Source organism: Symphalangus syndactylus, chromosome 2 (assembly GCF_028878055.3).
Source record: "Symphalangus syndactylus isolate Jambi chromosome 2, NHGRI_mSymSyn1-v2.1_pri, whole genome shotgun sequence".
In the NCBI taxonomy this organism is placed as follows: Eukaryota; Metazoa; Chordata; class Mammalia; order Primates; family Hylobatidae; genus Symphalangus; species Symphalangus syndactylus.
Window position 1 is genome coordinate 64,980,490 of NC_072424.2, and position 21,642 is coordinate 65,002,131.

At 36.5% G+C, this 21,642-nt stretch overlaps 1 protein-coding gene across 4 annotated transcripts in view; it reads left to right on the forward strand.

Annotated features, from left to right (window-relative positions):
• Positions 1-21,642, forward strand: part of ZNF292 (zinc finger protein 292) — a 106,787-nt gene that overhangs the window by 41,793 nt on the left and 43,352 nt on the right. For 3 of the 4 annotated variants that reach the window (XM_055257886.2, XM_063619038.1, XM_063619040.1), the window contains 2 exons: positions 19,036-19,190; positions 19,402-19,480. The exons of the other annotated variant lie outside the window; for it this stretch is intronic. In XM_055257886.2, the coding sequence (XP_055113861.1) occupies positions 19,036-19,190; positions 19,402-19,480 (234 nt within the window). The remainder of the gene's footprint in view (positions 1-19,035; positions 19,191-19,401; positions 19,481-21,642) is intronic. 4 annotated transcript variants of the gene reach the window in all.

Below are 21,642 nucleotides of genomic sequence, written 5' to 3' on the forward strand. Positions count from 1 at the left end.
CCTTCCTAATGAAGACTTTCTAGTCTTTATATTATTCCCAGAAAGTATAAAAAGACAGACATATTTCATAATATAAAAATGAATTTTTATGGTAAAAATAATAAAGCCAACAGGAAAAACAATAGATCCAGAAAATTATTTCTAAAACTGGTGATGAACAAAAGGTGAATTTCTGTAATATATTAAATTCTTGCAGTGTGACAAGAGACCATCAGCGTGATAGAGCAACAGACAAAACAAATCCAGATGTCCAACAAATGAGAAAAGAAGTCAGATTCGTTATTAAAGAAGTGCAAATTAGAGAAACTGTAGAATTTAATAGGCTGTATATGACTTCTTGCTAGAGGTAATACAGAGAAAGGCACTCTCAAACTTTGGTGGACATGAGAAAACAACCTTTTGGGAAAGCAATCTGGCCAGTAAAATAAACCTGGCCAGTAAATGTGTTAGTAAAACAGCATATCTGTTTGCTTTATTCTAGCAGTTGCTCTTCTGGAAATCCATCCCGTAGCAGAAAATTTAGTATTTCATTTAATTGCAGTAGGTTAGATAGTACCATAAATGTTTTTGAAACCTGAGTACAATTTGAGAATATCAGATTTTTAACATTTGGGTTTTTTTTTTTTTTTTTTAAAGCATTAAGTAAGGCTGGGCGCAGTGGCTCATACCTGTAATCCCAGCACTTTGGGAGGCCAAGGCGGGTGGATTACCTGAGGTCAGGAGTTCAAGACCAGCCTGGCCAACACGGTGAAACCCCATCTCTACTAAAAATAAAAAAAAATTAGCCAAGCCTGGTGGCGGATGCCTGTAATCCTAGCTACTCGGGAGGCTGAGGCAGGAGAATTGCTTGAACCCCAGAGGCGGAGGTCACGCCACTGTGCTCCAGCCTGAGCGACAGAGTGAGACTCTGTTTCAAAAAAAAGAAAGCATTCATTAAAGCCTGAGTTAGTTTCAATTTTTTATCTAAGAAGTATCTATTTTAGTTGAAAGAAGTACATTCATTTCTAGCTTTCAACAGTGTGTGTTTTCAGTCTTTGATTCTGGGTTATGAGGGTGCTACAGTTAAAGGGATTTTCAGATCATTTCTATTTTAAGAATATTTATGTATCTTAAGAACAGGTCTCTCTGAAATATAGTTAATTTTTCCTGAAGATAAAAGTAATATGGTTTGAATCATTGCTGTTTTAAGCAATGTTTAATAGATACTGATTGGTATTTTCTTTTTCATCAGTTTCAAATTGATTCTGTAAATTTGGTAAGTTGGAGAGAGAATTCAGATAGCTAGAGATCTGTGTAACAAATGACACCAATTAGCTTAAAATTTAAATCCTGACATAACCAAGTCACCATTGCATGTTTGTTTGTTTGTTTTTTGAGATGGAGTCTCGATCTGTCACCCAGGCTGGAGTGCAGTGGCGCCATCTCAGCTCACTGCAATCTCCGCCTCCTGGGTTCACACGATTCTCCTGCCTTGGCCTCCCGAGTAGCTGGGACTACAGGCATCCACCACCACGCCTGGCTAATTTTTTGTATTTTTGATAGAGACGGGGTTTCACTGTGTTAGCCAGGATGGTCTTGATCTCCTGACCTCGTGATCCGCCCGCCTCGGCCTCCCAAAGTGCTGGGATTACAGGCGTGAGGAACCGCGCCCGTCCTATTGCATGTTTATGTGTTCCATGTTAGTAATTTTAGAAAATATTAACATTAGAACTACTTCGTAGTTGGGAAATGGATGAGACTTAGAATAGGTTTTATAAGATATGAAGTACTTAAATATATTAGACTTGGGGAAGTTACTCTCTGTGAACTTTGCAATCTTTATCTGAAACTGTTTGAGCTAGATGTGAATCAGAATTTAGAAACGTTCTTCGTTCAAAAAAGAATATGGTGCATATATTGTATTACACGATAACTTCAAAAGGTCCTTGGGTTGCATTTCATAAACACAGCAAAATACATGGATATTCTCACTAAATGGGATAACAGCTATCAAATATTTCATTCCTTTTTATTGTTGAAAAATATTCAGCCATATGGATTTATTACATTTTGCTTATCCATTCAAACCATTGATGGACATTTGGCTTGTTCCTAGTTTTAAGCTGTTATAAATAGTGTTGCTGTGAACAGTCACATACTTTTCTTTTGGCCAACATGCTTATATTAGTTTTGGGTGGATTGCTAGGAGTTGAATTGGTGGTTTGAATAGTAAATTTATGTTTAACTTTTTAAGAAACTGACTATCCAAAGTGACTGTGCTATTTTACATTCTCCCTAGCAATGCATCAGAGTTCAGTTTCTCTGCATACTCACCAACACTTGGTATTGTCTTTTTAAAATTATAGCCGTTCTAGTGGATGTGGTTTCTCATAGTTAAATTTGTATTTCCCTAATGGCTAATAATATTGAACATCTTTTCATGTGCATTTTCAGCCACTTACCTTCTTCGGTGAACTGTCCATTTAAATCTTTTGCCCATTTTAAAAAACCAGGTTGTCTTTTTATTATAGAGTTGTAGTAGTTCTTTATGTATTCTGGGTATGAGCCCTTTGTTAGATATATCATCTATAAACATTTTTTTCTCAGCCTATGGCTTGGCTTTTCATTTTTTAATGGAGTCTTTTGAAGTGCAGCCATTTTTTATTTTGATGAATTGAAGTCCAATTTATGAACTTTATAAAAATAGATCATGTTTGGTGTTCTAAGAACTCTTCAAGAAGTTTTATAGGTTTAGCTCTTCATTTAAGTATGTTCCATTTTGGGTTTTGTGTATGATGTAAGGTAAGCATCTCATTTCATTTTTATGCATGTAGATATTCAGTTGTCTGAGTACCATTTCCTGCTCTGAGAATGGATCACATGCCCTCTGGTTCAGCCTATATTAACATTTGTTTCTAGGAAAATGTTTTTAATTTCTTTTTCATCAAAAAGTCACTTATACAATGAGTATAAATGACTAAGGGAAAACCTATTTCTGTTGAATTTTATTTCTATTCAGAGTAGTTACTAGAGAATATAGAAATTAAAGGAATCAATCACCTTTAAAGCTGGATTTCCTACCATTGTATTTCATGTTCTGAAGTAAGGATGTATTGTGTGTGCCAATTGGCACATAATAGACATACACAGTAGACTGTGGCACCCTTTCTGGCTTATCCCCAGCAAGTTGAGGTTGAGGCTTGTGCTATAATTATTTATGGCAGCTAGACTCTACTTCTTTGAATCTAATTATGTACCTACTGGGCTTGTAGGTCTCTGAAGTTACTAGGGGTTACATTCTGTATAAGGGGGTTTACTCTTAAGGATTTTGGACCTCCCACATGATATTTAGCTATATGTTGGGCTAAAGTCTTCACTTCAGATTTGAGCCATGTATTTACCTTCATTATGACTGCTTGACTATGGGCGTCACGATGTAAAGGTACAGATCAACCAGACATACTATGTTAGTGTTTTTGGAAAGTAAGTTCAAAGCCAGAAGTACTGTGGAGACTAAGCTGAAGTCAGAATTGTCCTTTTCCGAGTGTTTTATACGGAGAAACAGTTATATAGCATTATGAGAATTAATTCAGTGGATGAAGCCTAAAAACATTCCCTATGTTATATGCTAGATATTTAAAAAAAAAATCTCTGCTCCCATTAAAGTCAGGTTTCTTAGGAATTAGGTTAGCATCAAACATGCTCGTGTTTTTGCAAGATTGAAACCCTTTGTGCCAAGGCATCAATGTGGTTGCTTCTGTAAGCCTAGTTTGTAGCAAAGAATATACAAGAACAGAGAAATTATGGGCCACACCATGTCAGGCTAGGGAATAGGGAAGTTTTGGGATTATGATTGGTTCGTGCCATCACAATGCTACGAAGAGAGTAGGCCCTGGAGCTAGAAGTTTTAGAATTCTCAGAAAGTCTGGAGATTGTGTTATAACATCCATTTTGGAGATTATTTAGGGATTCAAAGCTATCAGAAACTCAGTTTTGTGAATGGTTATTTCACATCCTAACATTGAGTATATATGGGAATGTGAATCATGTTAAATTCATAATTGATTTTCTTTGAAAATGCTAAACTACTACTGAAATAACTACTGCACTGGGCCATTTGCCAGGGACCGTAGACTGAGATATGGGGAAACAAGTGTCTCAACCAGAACAATGTGGAAGTAAGATTATTGGATTTCATCACAAGTAAGAGATTCTCCTGAATTCTCACAATTTGGGAGAGAGATGATATAAAGGCAACATACTCAGAAGTAAAAATGGTGGTGGACAAGCTCAACCCTGAGATTCCGAGGTAGACTTATATTTATATTATGAATTTTGTATTATGCATATGGCACTATGTATCATTTGTGAATATGAGATACAAAATGTGTTCCCAGTTTGTAGCCTTTTATTTGATTTTCTGTGGGGTTTTGTTGAACAGAAGTTTTTAATTCTGTTGTATCTGCAGTTATTATTATCTTCCATTATGGTGTGTATTTTCTGTCTTAAGAAAACCTTCTTTGCCCTAAGGTCTTAAGATGTTCTCCTATGTTTTCATCCTAAAGTTTGTTGTTGTTGTTGTTGTTGTTTTATTTTTTTCCTTGTAACGGAGTTTCGCTCTTGTTGCCCAGGCTGGAGTCCAATGGCATGATCTCGGCTCACCGCAGCCTCCGCCTCCCGGGTTCAAGCGATTATCCTGCCTCAGCTTCCCGAGTAGCTGGGATTACAGGCATGCACCACCAGACCCAGCTAGTTTTTGTATTTTAGTAGAGATGAGGTTTCTCCATGTTGGTCAGGCTGGTCTTGAACTCCCGACCTCAAGTGATCCGCCCACCTCAGCCTCCCAAAGTGTTGGGGTTACAGGCATGAGCCACCGCACCCGGCCTCATCCTAAAGTTTTAAAGTATTGCTTTTCACATTCAGTTACTTGTCCATATAGGATATAGTTTTGTTGTATGCTGGGAATAGTTATAATTTTTCTTTCCTGTTTAAATGGTTGTTTCAGGTTATTTATGGAATAGTCTGTACTTTCCTCACTGGTTTCTGATGGGACTTTTTTATATACCATGCTCTCACATGTATGTAATTCTGTTTTAAAGCTCTTTCATTTCTGTCATCTATGCCTATAACAAAATCACACTGTCTTAATTTCTATAGCTTTGGGATAAGTCTTGCTATCTGATTAGGGCAGATAATCTTCCAAATTCAAAAACCTGGCTCTTCAAAATTGATTTGGCCTTTTGTATGATTTTTAGAATCAATGTGTCAACTTCTGTAAATAATCCTGTGGAGAATTTCATTGGCATTGCTTTGACTTTTTAAATTTGGCTCATATTGTCATCTTTAACTTGTCTTCCACTATCTGTGTATGTGGTATTTCCATTTATGCACCCTTCCTTTTATTCTTTAAATAAAGTCTTATACTTCTTTTTTTTTGAAAAGATCTTCTAAATACTTTGTTAGATTCATTCCTAGGTACTTCACAAGTTTTGTTATTGTGAATGTTATCTTTTTAAAAATTATAGTTTCTAATTGCTTTTTTAAAAAAATAGAATTGCAGTTGATTTTGTGTATGGATCTTATATCTAGCTACTATACTGAATTCTCTTGAAGTTCTTACGTGTGCGTTGTCTGCGGTGGTGGCATGTTTATCTTATCTTTCTGGTTCTTACTGCTTTTATTTCTTTTTCAGATTGTGCTGATTAGCCCTACAGTTTTGAATAGAAGTGGTGATAGGCATTTTTGTTTTGTTTTCTGACTTTAAAGGGAAATGCTTCTAACATTTCATACTCCCAGAATGTAGTTTGCTGTGGGTTTTTCTGGATACCCTCTATCACGTTAAAGAGCTTTCCTTCTGTTCCTTGTAAAGAGATACTGATTCTTCTTTACCTCAAGTTGCATTCTGATTACAATAGTTTCCCCTCCCCCTGCCCCATCCATGGTTTTGTTTTCTGTGGTTTTAGTTACCCTGGTACAAAAGTATTACATACAGTAAGGGGGAAGAGAAAGAGACCACATTCACATAACTTTTATTAATACAGAATATTGTTAATTGTTCTATTTTATTATTTTTGTTAATCTCTTACTGTGCCTAATTTACAAATTAAACTTTATCTTAGGTATATGTATATATAGGGATAAAATAATATATGTAGAGTTCACTACTATCCAGGGTTTCAGGCATCCACTGGGAGTCTTGGAATTTATCCCCCATGAATAAATAGGGGACTACTGCATATCTTTTTAATGGTTTTGAGGTAATCATATAATTTCCCCCCTTAAAATCTGTTATTAGAGTGAATTACATTAATATATTTTCCTTTTTTTTTTTTTTAAAGTGAGACAGGGCTCGCTGTGTTGGCCAGGCTGGATTGCAGTGGCATGATCATGGCTCACTGCAACCTTGACCTCCAAGGTAGAGGTGATCCTCCCACCTCAGTGCCCCAGAGTAGCTGGGACTACAAGCACATGTCACCATACCTGGCTTACTTTTTGTATTTTTAGTAGAGACAGGGTTTTGCCATGTTGCCCATGCTGATCTTGGACTTCTGAGCTTAAGTGATCCGCCCGCCTCAGCCTACCAAAGTGCTGGGATTACAAGTGTGAGCCACTGTGCTTAGCGATTTTCCTAACTTTAAATTATCCTCACGTTTCTAGGATAACACCTACTAGTCCCAAAATACATTTAAAATGTATATTGCAACCCTTTCTCTTCCCTTCCTGAATAATTCAGTCCTGAAGCTATTATGTGGGTCGAAGCAAGGAATGTATCTGCAATGGAGGGTGGGGTGCTGCAATGGCCCAGAGTGGAATGTCAAAGAACAGATTGAGTAGTAGCCTCATGATGGGGGAAGGCATCAGAGCCCACTCAAGATAAGGAGGGCACCATAGGGAGGTGGCTAGGGTGGCTGTGTGTGGTGATTTAGGGCCCAGGTGAGATGAGTTAGGCATCCATGGGTGGGGAAGGAACTACCTGGTATGGGGAGTCAGAGCCAGAGCAGGGTGAGCAGGCATAGGGGCAGCCTGGCATGGTATGTGAGAGCCTAAGCAGAACAGGAAGGGACAACTACCTAGAGAGGCGCCTAGTTCCAGCATGCCGAGTCAAAGCCTAAGCAGAGTGAGGAGGGCAGACACTACTTTAATCAAGGGATCAAAATGAACATCATCCATAATGTGTACCACCTGACAGGATATAATGAGAAGAAATGACCATTACTTCTGTTCTCACTAAAAATGCATAGCATAAATCTAATCAAGAGAAAATACTAAAGCCAAATCGAGGGACATTCTACAAAATAAGTGGCCTATAATAATCTCCAATGGTGCCAGGGTCCTGAAAGACTCTTTCAAGTGTTACTTAGGATTTAAGGAGACTGAAGGGACATGACAAACGCAAACTGTACTACTACTGTATCTTTTTCTATAAAACATCATTGGGATAATTTGGCATATGTGAATAATGTCTGCAGATTAAATAGTAGTAATGTATCAGTGTTTGTTGCCTGATTCTGGTGGTCATACTGTGGTTATGTGGGAGAATGTACCTGTTTGTAGGAAATACATACTCTTTGAAGGTAATGAGGCATTAGGTTGGCCACTAACTACCAAATAGCTTAGGAAAAAAATGTCTTTGTACTGTATCTCCAACTTTTCTTTAACTTCGTGATTGTTTCAAAATATATGTATTTTTTGATTTAAAGTTTATTGTAGGATTTGGTTGGTAACATTTAGGATTTTTTTTTTTTTTTTTTTTTTTTTGATACTAAGTCTTGCTCTTATCGCTCAGGCTGGAGTGCAATGGCATGATCTTGCCTCACTGCAACCTCCGCCTCCTGGGTTCAAGCGATTCTCCTGCCTCAGCCTCCTGAGTAGCTGGGATTACAGGCGCCTTCCACCATGCCCAGCTAATTTTTGTATTTTTAGTAGAGACGGGGTTTCACCATGTTGGCCAGGCTGGTCTGGAACACCTGACCTCAGGCAATCTGCCTGCCTCAGCCTCCCAAAGTGCTGGGATTACATGTGTGAACCACTGCGCCTGGCCACATTTAGGATTTTTAAATCGCTGTGTATGTCTGAGATTGGCCTGTGATTTTTCCTTTCTCATACCATATGTACCCAGTTTTATTCTCAAGTTTATACTAGCCTCAAACAATGAATTAGTGAATTTTCCCACTCTTCCTTTCATCCAAAAGCTTCTGTAATAAAGAGATTATCAGTTTCCTAAAGAATTGTTTGCTGGGATTTTTCCCCCCTCCCCACTGGCCCCAGACATGATCTCTCTCTCTGTCTTCAGGCTGTAGTGCAGTGGCAAGATCATAGCTCACTGCAACCTCGAACTCCTGGGCTCGAGCAATCCTCCAGCTTTAGCCTTCCAAGTAGCTGGGACTACAGGCTTGTGCCACTACACCTGGCTAATTTTTTAAATTATTGGTAGAGATGAGGTCTTACTATGTTGCTGTGGCTGGTTTCGAATCCCTGGCCTCAAATTATCCTCCCACCTTGGCTTCCCCAAGTGCTGGTATTACAGACATGAGCCACCATGCCCAGTCTGCGTGCTGGACTTTTCTATAAAAATTGTATGGTAATTTTTTTTTTTTTTCCTTAACCTGGATTCAGTTTCTTAATAGGTAAAGGACTATTTTTTTTCTATTTCTTTGTGAGACCATTTTAGTAATGTTCTAACCATTCCCATTTTATTCAGATTTTTAAGTTATTTTCAGATAAGATGATTCTTAATAATCTCATTTCAAATAAAATTATTCAATATATTTTGATTTTAAGACATCTTTATTGCTCTTGTAGTTATGGTTCCTTTCTCATTTCCAATACTGTTGATTTGTGCCTTCTCTTTTTTTCTTGACCAGCTTTACCAGATGACTAGGTTTAGTTTTGTTGACCCTCTCTGTGTGTTTTCTTATTTTTTTCTTTTTTTAAACATCTTCACCACAATCTGTGTCTTTATTTTCTATGTCATTTATTTCTCATCTTAGTTTTATTACTTTTACGTTTTTATATTCTGAGTATATCCTGTTCTTTGTCCAATTTAAGTTGGCTACTTACGTATTTTCACCAAATTTTGCATAATAAACCACAAAAACCTTAGTAGCATTTAATGTAAGCATTATCGCTCACTCATCTGAGGTCTGGCCAAGTATCTGTTGATCTTGGCTGGACTGAGAGATATGTTTCAGATTGGCTGTTACCTGATACGGGTTGGGCTCAACTGGAGCAACAGGATGACATCTACCCCTCATTACCCTGCTGGGAACAGCAGGCTAATCTAGACGTATCTTCTCATTGTGAGGGCAGAACCATAAGAGAAAACAAGATGCTTAAACTTACAGCTGTCCTACTGTCACTTCTGCCACATTCTCTTGGTCAGAACAAGTCACATGGGTTAGGAAAATATTTTCTACTATTATGATAAGTACTCCAAAGTCATGTGACAAAGGACAGGGAAACAAGGAGAGGTGAAGAATTCAATCTACCACAATTCCCACCCTCAGTAGTTTGCTTTTCCAAACTCTTCATAACAGAAAAGTTAAAAGAATAGTACCATGAATACCCACATAGCTTTCACCGAGATTCCTCCTTCATTCACATTTTGCCATATTTGCTTTATCTCACACTTTATTTTCTTTTCTGAATCCTTTAAGAGTTAGCCAGTATTATGACATTGCCCCCCCCCTTATATACTTTAAGCGTTTATCTCCTAAGGCCAAATACATTTTTCTGTATACTCACAATATAGTCATCACACTCAGGAAATGTAATATCGACACATCACTATTATCTAATTACAATATATATTTAAATTTCTCTATTTGTCCCAATAATATTCTCTTTGGCTATTCTTTATTTTCTCTTTTTTAAATGCAGCCAGTTTTCTTTTATTACAATATATGAATTCCTAACAATCACTTTGTCATGCAAAATTGCACATTAAAGATCACAGGGCTTATCGAAAAAGTGTACTTAAGAGACACAGCATGCAAAAACGTCATCACACACAGAAGCTTATTGAAACAGTAGCGCAGTTTTATACCTATTAAGTAGTTAAGAAATACATAGGTAGTTTACCTTGAAAAAGATCTGAAGTTTCTTTGCAGAAGTGGGCACCAGAAGGAAAGTGGGTATCGAAAGGGATGTAGTTTGTGAGTTAATGTGAAATTAGCAGGAGGAGAGTTCTCTGAAATTGGATAGAAAGTTGTAACACGACGTGTGGAATGGGTATCGCTAATAACACTCATGGTGAACTGAGGTAGCTGGTACATGTTTGATTTGCGTGCGCATGTGCATTTTGCATATTCTAGCAGCTCAGTTCATCTGGGTACAGTTGTCTGCTTTCACCTAACGTTTCGCACCAAGAAGTAGTACATAAGCAAATGAGAAATTCTTGTTTTGCTAATGTTGTATCAGAACAAATGTGTATATATGTATTTTTTTTAAGCTGTAACAGAAGTGACAGTATAAACATTTGCATCTAAAACTGTCCCTCTTAAGATTGCTTTAGCTGCATCCTACGAATTTTGATAGGTTGTGTTTTTGCTGTAATTCAAGTCTAAGTATTCTCTGATTTCTATTATGGTTTCTTTTACCCCTGACTGAGAAGTACAGTTTAAAATTTCAAGTTTGTAGTTTTCTTTGTTAGGGTATTCTTTTGTTAAGTATTTAACTTTATTGTGTTTTATTCAAAAAATGTGGAAAAATGTGAAAAAAATATAAAAAATGTGAAACATATTCTTTATTTCATGTGACTGTCTATGTGGCCTAGTTTGTGTTCAGTTTTTGTAACTGTTTTACTTGTGTTTGTGAAGAATGTGCATTTTCTAGTTGGTGAGTCTAGTTTCTCCAGACGTAAATTATCGTATTTTTTTCTTAGCTTAATTTTCTGTGTGTTTATCACCAATTCAATCCAAATTCTCCCTCAATTGTTTAAATCTCCTCTAAGCTTATTCAAGCACATTAGGTTATCTATCAATTTCATCTTGAAAAAATTTATCCAAAATCCATCTAATATGCTATAATTATTTTCCAGGCCTATTGCACAGCTATCTTCTTGGAATCTTACTTCGTTCATCTCTCTCATGTTAGAGCTCCCCTTTTTCTATATATCATTCTGACTCCTTTACTGTTTTATTTTTCATTTTGGTGAAATTCTTTCTTCAATAACATCCTGAAAAAATGTGCCTAGAAGGTAAAAAAATTTTAGACCACATATGTCAGAAAATGACTTTTCTATTTTAATAGTTGTAATCATTGGATATAAATAGTTTCCCCATAGCTTTTAATGCAGTGCTTCATTTTCTTTTTGCTCCAGTGTTGCTGTTGAGAAGTCTGCTGCCTCCTCCCCCACCAATCTTATTTTGATCCTCTCTTTGTTTTTGAGCTCTGAAATTTTATGAGAAAGTACTTTGGTACAGTTCTATTTTCAGTAATTGTGCTGGACATTCAGTGGGTCTTTTCATTCCTAAAATTCATGTTCTTAGGTTCTAGAAAGTTAATTTGAATTAAAAATTTTCTTTATTCCCCTCAATTTCTCTATTCTGACTTCCTGGAACTCCTGTTATTAATTATGGGACCTCTAGCATTACTCTTTAAATTTTAAAATCTTTTTTCTCCTATCCATAATTTTTATTAGTCTTTTTTTCTATAACTATTTCTTATAACATGGTGTTTTTGTTCATAGATGTAATATGTTTTCTCACATGTCGAAGAATATCACTGATAGTTTATTGAAATTTTACTTTCTCCCTGCATGGTTTCTCTTTATTCAAAGTTGCTTTTTTTTCCCCCCTTGTTTTGATTTCTCTCAACTTTAGAAGCTTTTTAAAAATGTCTACTGGTCTTTAAATACCATATTTAGGGGCATACTGCTAAAAAGGTGATTGAGAGCTCCAAGTTCATGTATAACATTTGTTGTGATTTTCACAAATAAGGGGGTCTAGTTTGTTTCATTCCCTGATGAAGGCTTGGTGTCAGAATATTGGGTCTTTTCTTTTTGATTTCCCGGAAAAAGACTCAGCTAGGGACCTGAAAGTTCAGGCAGTGAGTTGGAAAAAAGGGGCTTGCTGTCTATAGGGAGTATGTAAAGTTGACTTAGTGCCCTGAAAAGTAAGATACTTCTCGTTGACTGTGTCCAAACACCTCTTTTTAAACTTCTTTACTGAGGAAGAGTGGCAGTACCTCGCTTGGGTTTTCTAGCTGTGGAGAGTGAGAAGGAAATCAGGGAGGCTTAACTCCTAAAATAGACTTTTCAACCAGTTATCTCAATTCGAGCCCCACTTTCACCCCCCATTTTCAGAGGCATCTGGTGCTCCGTGTTCCTGAGCCCTTTGGTGATTATGCAGAGTTAGTGGGTTTTGTTTGTTTGTTTGTTTTTGTTGTTGTTTTTACCTAAAGCCTATTTAGGAGTCACTTTTCTTGGAGTGTCAGTCTTACATGTGCTTTCCAGCTTTTAAGATTTTATTTCTTTTTGTTCCATTCCCATGTTCCTATTCTTATGGGTTTATGCCACTTAAAAATATTACTGTAGTTTCAGTGAGGTTTGAGGAGAGGAGAGTAAGGTGCAAAATGAATGTGTCCAGTCTACCATTTCTATACAAAACCTTAAAATACATTTTAATAACTTAGAAATTTTAAAGAGTACTTCACATTCGTCAAAGGCTCCTCGGGGTTTAAAAGGTCAAAACTGTAAGACATTATTTGCCACCTTTCAGTCGTGTACAGTGGAGTTTTCCAAAGTTTACATGATGTGTCGTATTGCAGCAAATTAAGTGTATAAACCGATATGAGAAACCTGCTCTTTTCTCTTGTCAGGCATTGAAGAGATTTGAAAAATGTAAAACAATGCCTGTCTTTTCACTTTTTTCAGAAAATGCATTTTATTAAAAATATTTATAGTAATGTGATGGGTTTATTGTTATTTTAAACTTGTTTATAAGTAAAAGTCTCAGTTTTCGTTTTGAATATGGTGAATGTCAGTAGTTGTAACTCACATAAACAACTCTTTGGGATCGTCAGTAATTTTTAAGAGAGTAAACAGTCATGAGATCAAAATGTTTGAGAACTTCTGTTCTAGAGAACCCTAGATGTAAATTGAAAGTGGAACATGAATGTAATAGTATAAACATAACCAACACTCCACTAGTCTTACCTTTACATAGGACAATAATGTAATTTAATCCCCATGTTTATTAAATATAACACCCCTGTGGTTTTATTTCTCTTTTATTTTCCCTCCTAGTAATCCTTAGGGCAACTAAAGGAAGCTATCAGAAGTTAATTACACTCTTTCTCCCTAAAGCATGTATGTTCTCGACTCTGCTGATTTAAATAATGAGAAATAAACTTAAGAGCCAAATTGTTAAAGTGTGCATTTTTGTTCTCAAGGAGGTAAAAATTGGCTCTTAAAGAAAAAAGTTTTTTTTTAATTGCTTGTTACATGTAAACAGATACATAGTTTAATTTGTGGTATCAAAATTTCATTGAGGATGATGAACAATTAGGAAAAAAAGTCAAAAGTCTCCTTAAGAGGGGACAATAATGAAAAACACAGCGAGAAACACTGTGTTAGAGATCCTTTAACCTTTTACCTATTTCTTCTATCCTAGGCTTGCCCCAGAACACACACTATAGAGCAGATGCAGTAGCCACAAATAACTGTAGGGATCTAGTAGCTTCCTTAAAGAATGAGGTGAGGCAGACCGAGGCAGGCGGATCACGAGGTCAAGAGATTGAGACCTTCCTGGCTGACAAGGTGAAACCCCGTCTCTACTAAAAATACAAAAATTGGCCAGGCTGGTGGCGGGCGCCTGTAGTCCCAACTACACAGGAGGCTGAGGCAGGAGAATGGTGTGAACCTGGGAGGCGGAGCTTTCTGTGAGCCCAGATCATGCCACTGCATTCCAGCCTGGAGAGCAGAGCAAGACTCTGTCTCAAAAACAAACAAACAAACAAAGAATCAGGTGAGGTATGTAGCAACCACAGAGCCTGTGTCTGATCTCAGTGGGAGATCTTGGGTCATCACTCAGCCCTAGCTAGTTGCCATGCTGGGATGTGGACCCAAAGTTGCCAGTTTTTTTTATTTTAAAAGAAAAGCCAGAAACCCAAGTTTTTATGTAAAATATATGACTTCTAAATATTAGAAACTAATTCAAATATTTTTTAAACAACGTGCACATCAAAACATCCATGAGCCACTAGTTTATGAACACACACACATACTCACTAGTGTAGTCCCTTCTGGTATGGTGGAGTGTGTCTTTAATATATGACTCCTTTCAGCATCTTCAACTCTGAATCATCTTGCTCCTCTTTGAATAACTTCAGTTGGTGGGCTACCATCTGTCTCAGGAGGCCAACTTGTTCTGTTTTTGGTTTACTCTAATGGTTTGGTAGTTCTGTCTTATAGGAAACAGCAAAGTGTCTCTTTTAAACTTCAACCTAGTGGTCCTGGTATGACCTGTGAGACACACAGAATAAAATTAACTCCTCTCTTACGTGACAAGCCTCTAGATTTGTGAATTTGGCTAATTTAATCTAAAATTTAATCCAAATTTTAAAAATTGGATTTACAAGTCAATTTTTATTTCTCCAGAAATGTATCACGTAGTAGTTAAGAATGAACACTCTGAAGTCAGACTGAGGATTTGAATCCCTTCTCTGCCTTTTCCTAGCTCCGTGATCTTACGGCTTGTTATTTCACTACTTTTGGTTTGTTAATTTTTAATATAAGCATATTACTGTAATTTACCTAATTACTGAATAGGTAGTACATGTAAAGCTGTTAGAACAACGCCTAGCACATGGTAAATATTCAGTAAATATTATTTAATATCCAGATTAAGCATCCCTAGTTCCATCAGTCATTCATCAAAAAACAGTTTTAAATTTTCTTACCATATTTTTCTTACAGGTTACTCATTAATGGAAGCAATATGGTGCATTGCAGGAAGACGTTTAGGTTTTGTTCCTTGTCTTTTCGCCTCTGTGCCATCTCCCCCCAACTCATCTTCAAACCAGATTACAGTGACTTTTATCTTTGTCTGTTCATATGTGTATAAATATATGTGTATAGACAAATTCATTCATTCTTGAAGGGGTGTGGGAACAAAAACCATTGGTTTAATCAGGAAAAAAGTGTAGGATTTTGGTCAGATGCCAGTCGCAAGTACCAGGTCCCCAAGTCTGTCCAACTTGGCTACAATGTTAGGGGTTCTCACAACCCCCTCCTCAGGGTCAGTAATTTGCCAGAATAACTCACAGAACTCAGGAAAATGCTATACTTACTATTACAAGGTATTATAAAGGATACAAATGAACAGCCAGATGAAGAAGTACCTAGGGTGAGATCTGAAAGGGTTCCAAGCACCAGAGCCTGTCTCTGTGGAGTTGGGATGTGCCACCTTCCCAGCACATGGATGTGTTTTCCAACTCGGAAGCTCTTAGACTACTGTTGTTTAGGAGGTCTTGTGGAGTACATAGGCATGATTGATCAAACCCTTCGCCATTGGCGATTGGGTTCAATCTCTGTGCCCCTTTACCTCCTGCAAGACTAGGGGGTGGGGCTGCAAGTTCCATCTCTAATCATGGCATGGTCTTTCTAGTGACCAGTCCCTATCTTAAAGCTATCTAGAAGCTCCTCAGCCTAATGTTACCTCATTAACATGAAAAAGACACTTATGTAGATTTCATGGGTTTTAGGAGCTCTGTGCTAGGAACCTAGGACAAAGACCAGTTATTTTTATTATACCATACTTGTATGCCTGCCAATGGCACAAACTGAATTCAAAGACTGATCATGAATCTTAACATCCCTTTTGATTGAATTGTTGCATCATTGAATTCCAAATTTTCTTGTATAGTCTTTCCTAGTTCAATGTTGGTTCAACCAGGAAATAATCCCAGGTTTTAATTGCTCTAATCAAAATCACCATGCAAGAGAATGTTTTCATTTCTAGCAGTCCATAGTTCTCTGTCTTTGTCCTCTGAATGATCTAGCTGGTCAAAAATTGGAGAGTATAACCATTTCAGATCCATAAGAAATATAAGTTCTTCTTTATTTGAGAGCTATTTAGAAGAAAGTTAAGAATTCTCCTGTGTAGGGGCCAAAAGAAAACTTCCCCTTCATCCTCTGAACGTTCACTGAAAATCAACTGACAAACAGCAGATTAATAGGAGAAATGGCATACAAATTTATTAATGAAAGGGAGGTAGGGAAATGTGGATGATTTTAGAGGAGGATTGTAAATTATTTTTCGGGGAATTCAATGGACTTTTCAAGTCCATACAGTGGCCTGCTACAAAGTCTATTGCGCCTGCTAAGCATTCAGTGGTTTGTGACAAAAGTCTGGCTAGATGTGTTGACAGACTTCTGTCTTCCTGCCCTATAAGTTCAGTTAATGAAAACTCAGGGAGGAGACTGTTAGAAATGCTTATTCCCGGTGCCACAAAGAAATTGCACTCAAACATAAATTTAATTTTCACAGAAAGGCAATTTTTACTTTCTGCAGAAAGGGTGCTCCTTGCAGATGGAACAATGGTGAGACCACACCTGGACAGGGGAGAGGGGAAGGAGTTCTTGTTCCTGACGCAGGTAGCCCCTACTGCTGTGTCGTTCCCGTATTGGCTAGGGTTGGCCCGCACAGTCTAAGCTAATTCCAACTGGCTATTTTAAAAAGAGCAGGGGGATTGAGCCAGAGTGGTAGGGTGAGTAGTTTGGCGGGAAGGATGGTTAGAAACAGGTAACTAAAGGTGACTTAGGTCAGAGCAGGTGACCAGAGGTGACTCAGGTAAAGCAGGTGACCAGGATGAGTCAGGATGGACCAGGTGACCAGGGAACAGATGTGAACTACTGATTAGGACTGGCGGGAAAGTTGTTTACTGAAGCTTAGAAGCAAGGGGGTGAAGAGAACCAGGAAGTTAAACTTTAAAATGGAGAATCAAAGAATAAGAGAGCTGAACATACTGACATACTGATTCTTTGAAGAGAAACTTGGGGTTCACTATATTTAACAGAATCAAAGGTAATTTTCTTCTTCTTTGGTGGGCCTGGACTTTAGACAGATAAGGAAACTTCACAGAACAACTTCATACTGTGTTTTGGGAGAAAGAGGATCAAGAGATGGGAAGAAACAGGGGAAGGTCAGAGAGACTCTGAGGCTTCTTCTTCAGCATGTCAAAGTGCCACAGTTTGGGGTATCAGTTTCTGAGCCCCAACACCTGCAAAAGTGAATCTCTGGATTGGGATTATATGTATAATAGTGACATGATTAGGCGAATAAAAGGCTTTAATTTCTGTGTTTACATGGAAGCTGAATCATCTTAGGTATAACGTAGGCAGCTTCATCTCATGTTCCATGTTGACCAGCTACAATGTCATTTGTTCATCATTATATTTAACAATGCCAAGAGGGTACAGAAACATGGATTCCCCTCTTCCCCAGCATCTCTATCCCTGCTTGGAACTTAAAAGATAGAAATAGCTTTACCTTTGGGTTTCATGTGGATTGAGCTAGGGAACTTATCTCTGGTTGTTTTATCCTCACATAGAATCTATTTTGTACCATGAAGGTTTGGGATATAATGGGATTGTGAGGTGAGGTGAAAGTGTGGATGAGAGCAAATTTGTTTCAGGGTTCATCTGGGAAAGATTGGGGTGTTTTTTCCTGGATAGCTGAGAAACAAGTTTTTCCACTTCAACTTTACTGAGAAATTTTGCTGTGGAGTTGGTTTTGGACCTAGTTGAGTATCCCCCGACACCCCATCCTTCATCCTGCACTGTGGCTGCAGGTTTTCTGTCCTTCTGTCTCTAGCAATCAGTATTTGCCCTCACTTCTTAGGGGGAAAGGAAAGGAAAGGAAAGGATTAGTTGAGAGCCAAGGTCTGTGAATATATGGCTACTCAGTAGGTGAGTAGTTATTTTGTTGCCCTTTAGTTTACCAGCTTACCTTTTCTGTTGCTTTCGTCTAATCACTTACTAATTCTGTTAGTTGGAAGTCAGTAGAGAGGACAAGGTAGTAAGTGCTTTGGTAGCAGAATACAATCCCCCCCACCCCCTTCCCTCCCTCCAGTTTTTAAAAGTGCTTCTGTATGCCAGAGGATACAGGCCCTCAGGAAATTTTTTTTTCCTTCAATACCCTATTTTCTAGGAAAAGACACCTGAATTTCCATATGTTTGATTAAATGAGTCTTAAACCTTGAAGTGTGGAGAGGAGCAATTGTGGCAGTCTTCTGTGTTATAAAAACATTTAATTAGAATCTCTCTTCATTTAGCATAACTATAGAACCTTTTAGATAAGAGTCTTAACATGTGTGTTTCTGTATAACTTCTCTTTCCATTATCTCCCATCTCTTATTTAGTAAGATAAATAGCGTCTTTTAAAGTAATTCTGATGAGGTGAATTTAAAATATTTACTTAATTGAAAGATGAAAAATATTTTTAATTAAAAAAACACTGTTACAAAAATTACTTAACCTTATAATAATTCTTTAATATCTTTAATGTTGATTTTATATGTTGAAAGTCTTTGGATGACTTTTTAATTGCTAGTGCTTGTCAAAAAATTATTTGTATGTACTGTTTTGTTTTTTTTTATGGAGTGAAAAAGGACATGTCTTTGCTGACCATACATGATTCATTTTGTTGTTCAATACTGAATTTTCTGCTGCTTCTACGAGAAATAGAAAACAGATATTATTTCAAATTCTTCACTGCATGCCTGGTCAAGTATTACTTGCCCAGGTGTCTTTTTAAAATAACTTTTAAAACTTACCAGGGAATAGAGGAGATGACTCTTGCACTATTTAAAACTAGGCTTGATGAAATGATGCTGTTGCTGGATGAATTAATACTAATCTTTTCTCCTACAGAGAGCTGCCAAAAATATGACTATGACTTTATTTCATGTAATATTTTAATCAATATAAACTACTTTGTTTTTATAAATAAAAATTTGTATTTTTCAAAATTTTTCAGGAAAAAACACAGCTGATGAGTCAATGTATATTTTGATTTACATTTTGAATACTTTTTATTATTCCTTCCAAAACAGACACTCCTAGAATATGCAGAGAAATGGAAAACTTCAGAAGATCCCTTACCTTTATTGGAGGTATACACAGTGGCTATCCAAAGTTATGTTAAAGCCCGACCTTATCTTACCTCTGAATGTGAAAATGTAGCCTTGGTTCTGGAACGCTTGGCATTGTGAGTAGACCTTTGAGTAAATAAACTAGATTTAGCTTTAAAAATACACACACACACACACACACACAAAACATTAAATCTGAAGTCTTATAGTTTAATTTTAAATAGATTAGTTATGGGGAGTCTGCTTATAATACTAGAATTACTGGTTTTATAATTTCCTTTGAATTTTAATAATTATTCCTTTCCTTACCAACTTTTTGTTTTTTAGAAGCTGTGTTGAACTTTTACTGTGTCTGCCTGTTGAGTTATCAGATAAACAATGGGAACAATTTCAGACACTGGTGCAGGTGAGAATCTTTATCTTTAGATTTAATACAGGTATATCTTATGTCAGTTTTCCTTACTCTTAAAAAAATTATTCAGTTAAGCTTTAAGACATCTCAATAATGACATACATTAATTACTGATCTTATTGACACTAGTGTCTTACGTATAGTAGATCTCAACAAATGTTTGCTAAATGTGTATATACATTTAGATAGATTGAATAATCTTTATGATCAGATAATTAGGGCTTTGTAAGAGCAGCAAGGGAACACAAAAGAAAGTGCCCTCATTTGTATTTAGAAACAGTTAAACTGGTTTCTGAAAGTCTTCAATGTGCTTTATAAGAATTTCACGTATATCATTTAATCCTCAGGAAAATTTGTGTGGGTAGGTATATTTTCCCCATTTTAAAGGTGAGGAAACTGAGGCTCACGCTCCAAAATAATTATATGCCCAAACTTGACTAGCTAATATCACATAGTAGTTAATTCGAACTAAGGTTCTTTATTCCAAAGCCCATGCCTTTTCTTCTGTCTGAAAACACATGCTTTGTCTATTTTATTTAGTGTTGTTATTCTGCTTATATGAGGTACTACACAATTTAGCAGTTAGTTGTCTTGAAGTTTTTTCAAGAATGTTAAATTTTGTTTCAAGCACTAGAGCTGGATGTATTATGGCTTCAACTAAATTTTGATTAATTGGTTAGTTAAAAAGAATGCTCCTGCCAGCTAGTTTCAAAGCTGTAGTTCTCTTTCTCTCCATTTCTCTATCCAGAGTTCTTAAAATATCTTTAGGCCTTAAGATTTTCTGTAAGAAATATATTAAAGAGGTATAGCCTTAAATTTTAGAAGCATGTAAAATAAGCTATAGTTAGGCAAAGAAATAAACTTTCCTATTTTAATATTAAACATTAAAATCTACATCAAGTGCAACAGGCCCTTGAAGGTGGAATTCATATCTTATTTAACATCATAGGATTCTGCATAATGTCTTACACGTAACAGATGCTTAATAACTGTTTGTTGAAATGAAAGTGTCTTGTCCTGTTTGTCACATTGCAACTAACTTTTTGATCATGCATATTCTACTTCAGATATCCGTAACTTGTATCTTAGGGTTTTTTTCCAGAAAGTATTTTTAGGTAAATTACTTTGAAACTTCCTATTGCTTGCCATTCAGATACACCCTACCACAGAATTAATATGCATAACCAGAATTCCAAATGCTACTGATTTTGATTGCCAACGTAAGACAAAATTTTACACTTTCCTTTTTGAAACAAAAGGACTAGTTAATACCTTTTTAGATGGATTATGAAGGAAATAACTCTTTACATCCCTGTACATTCAGTTACTTAAAGAAAACTTAGTAAAGCACCTGAACTTTGTTGGAATGGGAATATTTTGGATGGCTTTGAGGATTAGACTTTTTGTTTGAACATAGCATGCAGCCTTAAGAGTTTCTACAACACTTTGCTCCCATTTCTGAGCTTCCTCAAGGTTAGTTTATGCCTGTTTAACAGCATTTATTTCCCCTGTGTTTTAACTATTTAAACATTTCTTTACCCCACTAGAGGATAAGCCCCATAAAGTCAGGGACTAGTTGCTCTTCTCTAGAACTTTGTTCATAGAAATTCTCAATAAACAGTTTCTGAACTGAATAAAAACTATTGGTCTTTTGTGGACTGAAGACTATGCCCATTTCATGAACACTTGGAAACAACTAGCAGGCAACATTCATCATCAGCTTTAATGTGAAATTGCCAGAACTATACAATGAATAAATGAAAAAATCATACATTTAGTTATTTTCTTTTCGTAATTCCCTTTTATTGGAATATGCATAAGTTGTCACTTAGTTCGTTATGCAAATCTTTTTATTAATGGTAGATTTGGGGGAAAACTTTTTTAAACACAGAGGATATAAAATGTGTAAGGTCTTTTATGCGTATGGATATTCTGATTGCTTTCTTGAGGAATAACTTTACTCCTGGCTTAGATTTTGGGGAAGAAAAAATACAGACTTACTTCTGTAAATACATTATATTTATTTAAGATTTGTAAATGATTTATTTCTTATCCTTGAAATTCATCTTTAAATATTAGAAGTAAAGGAATTGAGTACTTTGTAATGTGATGTGAAATTTTTAAGATGAAAGTCTTTTCAGAAGTTTAGTGTTATA